Source organism: Myotis lucifugus, unplaced genomic scaffold (genome assembly GCF_000147115.1).
Source record: "Myotis lucifugus unplaced genomic scaffold, Myoluc2.0 scaffold_39, whole genome shotgun sequence".
NCBI classification, from domain to species: domain Eukaryota; kingdom Metazoa; phylum Chordata; class Mammalia; order Chiroptera; family Vespertilionidae; genus Myotis; species Myotis lucifugus.
The window spans coordinates 2,038,192-2,048,184 of record NW_005871087.1 but is presented as its reverse complement, the minus strand read 5'-3'; the positions used below and the strand labels follow the sequence as shown (position 1 = coordinate 2,048,184).

At 42.1% G+C, this 9,993-nt stretch overlaps 1 protein-coding gene across 1 annotated transcript in view; it reads left to right on the top strand.

Annotated features, from left to right (window-relative positions):
• The first annotated feature begins 5,457 nt into the window (after window positions 1-5,457).
• The window catches only part of TGFBR2 (transforming growth factor beta receptor 2), a 51,358-nt gene continuing 46,822 nt past the window's right edge, over window positions 5,458-9,993 (top strand). Inside the window, exon 1 of the mRNA XM_023752954.1 lies at window positions 5,458-5,488. Coding sequence (XP_023608722.1) covers window positions 5,473-5,488 — 16 coding nt within the window. The 5' untranslated portion in view covers window positions 5,458-5,472. The remainder of the gene's footprint in view (window positions 5,489-9,993) is intronic.

Below are 9,993 nucleotides of genomic sequence, written 5' to 3'. Positions count from 1 at the left end.
TAGCCATTTGTCAGACAGAATCAAGGTTTCGATCAAGCAATAGGATTTTTTTTTTACACAATCAAACCTTTTGTTATTATTCCTTATCATCCAAGCTGAGCCCAGAGAATGGATTCAGAATAAACAGAGACTAGAAACGTTAGAAACATGCTCAGCGTTGTTGTTTTAAACTGTGACAGTAAATGTCTTTGCTGCAAATCAGAATTTCCTCCACATCCCCCATAAAATGAGAGGAAATGCCTACGGGGCTGAATGGAAAGTGACCCTTCCATACATTTCCTCCTTCCAACCTCGTGATGCCCAAATGACACTGTGGAGTTTTGTTCTCACAGGACTGAGCAGCTGCCGGGTTCAAGTTTACGTCTGTGTATGAGTGTTAAGCTGGGGGAGCTGGGGAGAGCATGGTACTTAAACAGCACGCTAAGAAGTTCCAAAGGTGGGTTTCTCAACTAGCAGAGAAAACAACCCAAAATGTAAACGCCCTGCCTGACAGTCCTGAACCCATTTTCCTTCTAAGCTGAAACAGCATCTCTTTCTCTTTCCCCAGGGCTACCCGCTGTCAGCTGGGCCATATTTGAATTACTCAGCTTTCTTCACTTTGGGGGCTTGAACTGTGAATGTTTTCCAAAATGAAAGGGACCTTGAAGGTCATGATTTCAACCCACCTATCTGGTCAGAGGACAGGCTGAGAGTGGTTGAGTTAGTGTCTAGTGGTGTGTGACCCCCGCTCACAGTTGGGCCATCGCCTTCTCTGCTGCGACCTGCTTCCAGGCCCAGCGCGGTGGAGTCCCCTCCAGTAGAAATTGCATAGCAATGTCACATAATTAATTTTACACGAGTAAATGGCCTCAAGGAGAAGAGATTAAGAAATACTGCTTTCCATATACCTGAATGGCACAGAGCACTTCTTAACTGGTTGCTTACACATCTAGGTAAACTGTTGCTCATTTTCTTCTCTGATTCTCTCACCAGCTGTGAGTCAAAGTGTACTGGTTTTATTTCCTTGAGAAAGGAAGCCAAATCTAACTTCATCTCAACACTTGAGCATTTCATAATCTTAAGGCGCCTCATTGCCTCCCCACCTCTGCATGTCAAACTCACTAATCTTATTAGGGTGTTGCCAAATAACATATGAAAGTGTCTCCAAGCCAAAGCACATCAGCTCTCGCCTGTTGAGTATTGTGTAGAGTCAGCAGAGAATTTGAAAATTGAACTTCATCCTAAACTGGTTATGAATAATATTTTAAGACGGGATTATTTGGTTCTGGAAGGATTATTTAAAGATCCTAAACACTCTTGGGAGCTTTATTGTAAATCAGTGATTGATTCCAGTATATTTCTGAAAGCTTTGGAGCACAGTTGTAACAAAAATTATATTTCAACTTGTCATCCTCACTCAAATTTCCTGAGACATTTTTTAAAAAAGTCATCAAACTGCTGCATTCTATGGCTGAGTAGGAATAAATTGACCCAACTCTTAATTATCTTGGCCTGCCTTGCCTGTAAATTTCTTTCTTGGGATAGAGCATTGCATGCGGTGGGTGTTCCATTTCTAACCAGAGTGCTGGCGTGGCACTTTTTATTGTCTAGACAATTTTCACAGGTACTTCAAGCACGTTTTCTCTTCATCCTGACCCTAGAAAGTACCATGCCATAGATCAAGAAATGGAGGTTCCAAAAGGTTAAGTGGCTTGCCCTTGGCCCCACAGTTCATATGGGCAGAACCCAGATTCGCTCTCAGGTCTTTGACCTTAAAACTCTTGGACTTCACCACGCTGCCCTTATTCTATATGTCTCCTAACATAAGTGAAGTAATTACAGAGAATCAAAGCTCTTTTCTGAGAAACTTACTGCTCCCCCTGCACCTACATACTCCCCTCAACCTCTGCAGGCCACATGCAGTGTCTTTGTCTTCCATGGAATTCCAGCAAAGCTCTGCTCTCAAGCCTTTATAATGGGAACATCCATTTTATTGCTGCATGAGGAAGGACGAAGGGTTCCATGTGACCTGTGGCTTTGTCTCTCCGCTGTCTGTCATTGATCTTGGTTAGTTATTTCACCTCTTTGACCCTCAATTTCCCCACTATGAAATGGTGATGACAAAATTACATGGTTGTTTTGATGAGCAAATGAAATAATCACCACAACACTTAGTACGGGGCTAGGCATTTGGCTTGCATTCAATAGGTGGTGATAATAGAAATAATAACCAGTATTTTATCCCATACAGAACTCATTAAAAAATTGTTCTTTTCCTTGAACCATATTGTGAAGTAATCCACATTAGAGAATCAAATACATATTAGAAATGTCCATAATAGAGAGTTAAATCATGAATTTTTACATTTCAATGAAACCTCTGATACTGGGAGAGAGAATCGAATGGACATGTTAAATAATCATTAATGGTAAAATTTCAGATGGTCACAGGGGCCAGGCAGGGAGCGGGTAGGAGATCCGAAGGAGTGGCAGGGGTGAGGCAAACTTGAAGATGCTTGTACCCCCTTAAGGAGCCACCACCCCTCACCACCAGCTGACTGTTGTCATGGGATGGTGTACGCTCACTGTTGCTCCATCTTTTTTACTTTCTTAAGTGGAGCTGGAAATCTGGCTTTTCATGGGAAGTATCCTAATTTTAAAGCTTGGTTCACATTCTAAAATGAAGAGAGTTTAGGCCAACAGAACACATCCTTGGACTCTCCCTGGCTCACTCCATCCTCCCCTTCCCGCCCACCCCCTACCCACCCTCCAATCCCCCTCCTCCAACCCCTCCTCCCCCCCCCCCCCCCTCCAACAATCTCTGTTTCAGCATCTCTAGGCCTGCCTGGTCTACTCCCCAGTTATTTGGTTGTCAGAAACCACGTGTCTTGGATCTCACCCTTTAAAAGGAATCCCTCCCCCCAATGCAGTAATATTTCCAGCCCTTTTCCAGAGCTTGAATATGGGAATCGTCTGCTTTGACTGATATTTTCACATACTTAGTAAAACTGTAATTGAAAAACCTTTCAGGCACTGGGCATGTTTGGAAGGAGGGGGAGTAAAAGCTTCCACAACATTTATAAATGAAAAGCCTGGCCTCACAGGAAATTGATATTCAGACCAAATTCCTTGCTCAGTTGAAGCACACGGGTCATCTCAGGTGCCTGTTTTTCAGATTCTCTAAGAGCTGCTATCTATTAAAAAGTTCTTTCTTACCAGATTCTGTTACTCATTTTTGCATGAAGTTGCCTCAGTACTTTGAGATTAAGGATGGTTTCACTCTTAAATTAATAACAGGATTTTTAAAAGCACATCTTCGTGTAGACCTTTTACATTTTCAGCTCCTTTGATAAAAACCATTTTTGTGCATGTTTTTTTAATTCCCTGCAAGAATGTAAGCCCCTTGAGAAAAGTACCGTGTCTTATACTGTCCAACCTCTCCTCTGGGGTTAATATGAGGGCACTCACAGAGTAGATAAATAATGTATATTTGTTTAGGTTGGCCAATTTTTCTGCTAAGCAACAAATTATTTTAGCTGAATTATAATGTTATAAAACTCCATAAATCGTGTGCTCATTATCTTGCCTCTCTCAGACTGTGCTGTTTACCCATGTTGTTTTGACTATCACCAAGAGAGTTAATCGTCTTTTATTTTCAATAATCTGGATGATTTTCCTTATTGCTCAGCACTTAGTCCAAGTTTTATCAACCCAGGGAGAAGAGGGAGCATGTTTTCTCAGTTGCTATTGCTTTATGTAAAGTACCAGCACTTCCCAAGCAGAAGAATAAAATGAATTTCATCAACTGGATTCCTCTTGTCCTCAGCCCCAGCCCCTGCATGCTCCTGGTTTGGGGCTCAAGTACCTACAGTTAGGATTGGCCAGATAAATACACTGTTAAAATCAGCTTTATCAATGCTGAACTAAAATTGCCAAGTGTGGACGGCGGTATTTGCTGCAAACTGCTCACCCCTGCCCAGCTCTTAGGAGTGTGTTTTATCCACATGATCCCTATTAAAGATGAAGGAAGGTGATCCAGAGGGCTAAAAGTTTTTCAGCTTTTGGAATATGGTAAAGTGCTGGTATTCTAAAATACTGCCTTTGGCAGCAATGTAGATTTTTTCCATCTGCAAGAGTCATTTTAAATGTTTGGGTTTTGTCTCCTAAATATGTACCCTGATTCTGAGACATATTAAAAAAAAAAAGGGCAAATTCAACAAGGGTTAGAACTCAAGCTACACTTCATTCCTCAGTGATCCATGAAGTTCAGGGCGAGGCAAGAAAACAGTGTGCATATTTGGGAGTTATTAGAGGTACTGAGGAGTGTTCAACAGGGAAGGATGCAATGGAAGCTCCAGCTCTGTTGGTTTATGTTTGTCACTAGAAAAAGGCAATTATGTTTCCATTCAGTTACGGTTTGTTTTAGTCTATATGTTTGTTTTCTTTAAAATGTCCTTGTCAATCAAAAATTTAAAATCCTAAAGGCATAGTCAAATTTTTTAATTTAAAGTACTCTTTTGGGTAATCCCTTTGGTGCATCCTGTAATTCCTTAATTTCCTTGTTTGGTGAATACAGATTTATGTTTACGCAGTCTTCTTAAAGCAATCCAGAGTGAAATATTAAACTCATGAGACAGAAAAGCTTCTGAAACCCAAATCCTCAAAGCTAAATCCCCTCAGTGGAACAAGTCAAACAGGGCAAGAAGTTGCGTACACACACACACCCCTCTCCAATCCTATATAATAAAAGTGTAGTATGCAAATTGTCCCCTCTACCGGGAGTTGTCTGGGAGTTCGACCAGGAGCCGGGCCAGCCGGGGGAAGGGAGGGAGGCCCTGGCCAGCAGTGGCGATGGTGGCTGCAGGCAACTGGGGGAAGGGAGGGAGTACTGGCCAGCAGCCAGCAGCCACTAGGGATCCTACCAGTGCACGAATTTTGTGCACTGGGCCTCTAGTTCATTCATAATTACCTACATAACTATATAATAGTCAAGGTAGTCTGGAATTTTATTAAGGAGTTCTACAACTCTTCAGATTCACAGATTTATTTGCTAGTTGTTGACTTTTCCTTTTTTAAATGAGGCATTGAGTTCATTCAGTTCATTTTTAGAACAGAGTATTTTTCTATTATGAGATTAGGTGGACAAAGTCTGGGATTTTGCACCTCTTCAATTTTTCTTGCCTGTTGTAAATGTAGTTCCGGCCAGCCCAATCGTATGAACCGTATACATACCTAGAACCTGCGTGTGCCTCTCAGCCTTTCCATCTGTGAAATGAAACATGCAAGCTTGTTGAATAATTCTGTGTTTTCAGAGATATGATGTCTAGATTGTCTGGATCGCCCATTCTGCTCAACCGCTTGGTCTGAGCTATGTTCTCAACCCAGAGTGTCTTTCTGACCTTCTTCTGCTTCTCAAGACCACCATTTTTCAAGGATGGACTGCTCTGTGAAGCTGGGTATTTCTATATGGGCCCTCTCTCCTTTTCTGACCTCATGTTTGCATGTAAAGGCAAGTACATTGCTTTGGTAATCTTGCCTCTCAATCTAGAATGTCAGCTACAGTAGGGCAGGAGCCAACCTGATGTTTGCTTTAAATCTCTTACCATGTGAACATCAGAGACACTTGATAAATCCTTAATTGTTGACCATGTGATAGGCAATTTCAATGTGGCAAATCTTTTCTTACTAGAAAAATATATATCTTTTCTTTCTGACTAATAGGAACGATTTCCCTACCAGTTCAAAGAGATTTTAGAGTATTGATTAGGTCATTCTGCAAAGTTTTTAAAAAGTATTATTACTATGAAAACATTTGTGTAAAAAGGAGAATCGATGCCCTCAGGCCACTTGTCTTCGTTTCTTTACTGCCCACCCAGTGGTCTCCCTGTTAACTAAGTGATGGTTTCTCCAGGACTGGCCCTGGGACCATGTGGGACCGTCACTAAAGGAAAGCTTTACCTCTCCTGCTCTCAAGATACTTAAAATTACTTAGGGAATGAGGGTTCCAATACAATTCGAAAATGAAAAAGAAGGCATCACATTGTGTTAGAAGTTCCAATGGTGCAATAGATATTCAGAGAAGGGAACGATTTCTAAAATATCTTTGACTTGATCACAAGGTGTTTTTTGTTTGTTTATAGTAATTGGCCAAACTATTTGATTAGCTTGGGGATGTCTTTCTTTCATGAGGACTCACGAAGGGACACCTCTGAGGTTGTGTGACTTGCTTCTTTGTTCTGGGCAGGAGGACATGTGTGCCAGGCCAGTAAACTTGTCCCACCTGGTCTCAAGGGCCACGCGTGGGGGAGAGGGGGTGTTGCCCGCGTCACAGACCATGGCGGCTGTCTGCCAGATGGTTGCCTCAGTGTCTGACTCTAAAAAGCCAACTGCGATTAAAAAGTTTCAGAGAACAAGTCTTTCTATTCCGGGCCCATATGGCGATCAGAGCCGCTGGGCCTGTGACTGTTTAAGAAGCCAGGCTTCAGAGAAAAACAGATGGAAGGAACTGTAAGATGAGACATGCCTTTAAAAAAGGTGAGAAGTAGTACAGCAGGTCCTTGAATAACGTCGTTTCATTCAAAGTTGTTTCATTATAACGTTGATGAGATGACACAGCAACTTAACTCGTGCTTACATCAATTAGCCTGTGGCCAGGTTAGTTTCATGAAACATCATTGCTTAAAGCCCAAGAACCTATTGGTGATGTCAGGTGAGGACGTACTGTGTTTAATTTTGCTAGATCCAACATGAATGGAGAAAGGGAAATAATGGCCAGTCAACAATCGGGTTCTTCACAGCCTTTCTACTCAGTGTGAACCAGTGGCATGGAGGTCACCCAGGAACAGTCTCCATTCCTACCTGTGCTGGTCAGTGTCTGAGGTTTTGGCCAGGCTCTGGTGCCCAGTCCTTTAGTCAAACACTCATCCAGGTGTTGCTGCGAAGGGACTCTGTATTGTGAATAACAACTATAATCAGTTGACCTTAAGAAAAGTTTACCCTAGATCAGTGATGGCAAACCTTTTGAGCTCCGTGTGTCAGCATTTTGAAAAACGCTAACTTAACTCTGGTGCCATGTCATATATAGAAATTTTTTGATATTTGCAACCATAGTAAAACAAAGATTTATATTTTTGATATTTATTTTATATATTTAAATGCCATTTAACAAAGAAAAATCAACCAAAAAAATGAGTTCGCGTGTCACCTCTGACATGCGTGTCATAGGTTCGCCATCACTGCCCTAGATAATGGGAATGGTCCTCATTCAATTGGTTGGAAAGCCTGTGAGCAAAACTGAGGTTTGAGGTTTCTTGGAGAAGAAGTTCTGCCTCAAAACTGCTGCATGGATTCCTGCCTGAGTTTCCAGCCCGCTGACCTGCCTTATACATTTCAGAGTTGCCAGCTTCACAATTGCACGAGCCAGTATATACACTGTTGGATAGTGACTATCCAGCACTCCTGGGGGCTAAACATGTTCCCAAGGGATTCATGTGCTAATTAACATTCATGGCTCCCAGGCATAGTGAGTTCTATTCACCAGTTGCCATGGATTATTCTAGGAGATGCTGCACTTAGTTACATCAATTTTAGTGATCATGCTACGAAATATATAGCACTAAGCAAGACATCCAGAGGTGCTTGTGAAATAAGTGACTTCTTAAATGCCCCCCAAAACATGCTACAGAACAACAGTAGGTAGATGCATGAATTCAAGGATACACGACAGCATTTCTGGCAAAGTGTGTGGGATTATTTTTGGAATCTTGAGATTTTACATAATTGTAGACTCTATGCCAAAGATATGGACTCAGGATTCCTATCCAAAATGTCTAGTATTTATCAGGAATAAATCTAACCCTTATTAGGCTGCTCATCTCTGACCTTCAGAGATAACAGGATAGTTTCAGACATAGACACAGCTAAGCATTTGCTTAATTCATATTCTCAAGACCTGGAAACTGTCTCTCAGCAGTGAGCTTGGGGAAAATGTGCCTTAAAATGAGGAAGGCAGTCCCGTGGTCGGCAAACTGCGGCTCGCGAGCCACATGCGGCTCTTTGGCCCCTTGAGTGTGGCTCTGCCTAAGCCTTAGGAGTACCCTAATTAAGTTAATAACAATGTACCTACCTATATAGTTTAAGTTTAAAAGATTTGACTCTCAAAAGAAATTTCAATCGTCGTACTGTTGATATTTGGCTCTGTTGACTAATGAGTTTGCCGACCACTGGCCTAGACTGAAGGTCTGGATGTATTACTCACGGGTTTGTTTGAAGAGAAGTGAAATATGATGGGCCATCATATGACACCATCATATGCTGCAAGCAGCTGCCCATGTCCACTTCCTTTACTGAATGACTTTCTGGGTTGGGGGGTGGAGGTAGACATTCATATTAGAACCTTTTTAGGGGGAACATTACAGATAGCTAATTTGCCTGTGATGGGTAGAAAATTCCCTAAAGATAGTCAACTGCTCACAGAGGGTCTATAGACATTAAAATGCACTGCCTTAACATGAGAACATCATAGCTAAAGAGGCCTAGGCGAGCAATTTAGCAACCTGAGGTGGAAGTAATTTTGAAGTTGGTTAGGGTTTGCTATAGGGTTAATTAGGTGGCTTTTGTTGTATTGTTTAGCTTTGTCCCTGGCTATTTACAGGTACAGTTGTCCCTTGGTATCCTGGGAGTGTGGGATTGGTTCCAGGAAACCCCCCCACACCTTTAGATACCAAAATCCATGGATGCTCGAGTCCATTTAACCTACCCACATACTCTCATATACTTTAAATCATCTCTCGATTGCTTATAGTACCTAACACAACATAAATGCTGTGTAAGTCGTCATATACTATATTATATAGGGGATAAGGATAAGAAAAATGTCTCGTATTTAGTACAGATGCAACCATCGTAGGCCTAGCTACACATCAGCAACAAAGTAACTTAAAAAATTTTTTTCAAATATTTCCCATCCGAGGTTGGTTGAATCCACAGATGCAAAACCTGTGGCTATACAGGGCCAACTCTGCACTTACTTTATGCATTTATGCATTCCTTTGGCCTTACGAACATTATGTATTAAACATAAAGCTGTTTGATAAGTGAGGTCATGACAGTAACTTCTTCCCCCGTGGGTTGGAATGCACAGAAGCAATTCACCACACCCTGCGCCCACAGGCCCTTCACCCCATTCTGATGGGCAGTGTGCTGCTTAGCACGTTATCTGTCACTCTTGAGGACTCTAGGAGTCTTCAACTGGGGCTTATGGACCTTCAAGGACTCTGTGAGCCAATCCTCTGAAATGATGAGCAAAAGTCTGTATGTACCTCTCTCCGCCCCCTGGCCCCAGAGTGAGTTCATAAAGCTTTTATCAAAATGAGGTGACCCCAACAAAGGTTAAGAGTAGCTTTGCTCTCTACACTTAACTCTATCTCAGCAACACAGTTATTCACAAAGGAGAATACTGGCTTAAAGCAAAGGCTGGGTATTGACTGGCAGTAATTATAGGGTGGGGAGCCTCCCTAAGTCAACTAATAGTGAGTGACAGGCTGAGGAGGGGGTGGAAAAGGCTTTCAAATGAAAACAAAGGCGGATGGAGATAAAAAGTCTGCTCTCCTTAGCAGGAGTAGCTTTTACTGTCAGAAAGAAAAAAATGAGGCCTTCTTGCTGGATACTTACAAGGTGGTACGTGCTAACTTTTGCGTCTTAACTAGCAGTGGGAGCTTAGCATAAATTCCCAATGTACACCTTCCCCTGCCCCCTTTTGCCTGGCCTCCAAGTTTGGAGTAGAGCTGGCTGCTTGCCTTTTACCCAGAATCCAATGGAGGGGTCTTCTCTTTCTGGGCCTCACCTTAAGGCACATGGATTGCACACCTGCCCACACCCAGGGGCCCAGTTTGCACAGATTGTATGTAATCTGATTGGTGCCCTCGGGCTGTGCAACTTGGTGACCTTTCTTTATTCTTCTTTCTGTTTTCCTTTTTTTTTTTTTTTTTGATGTATTTTTTTTTTCCTTTTGTT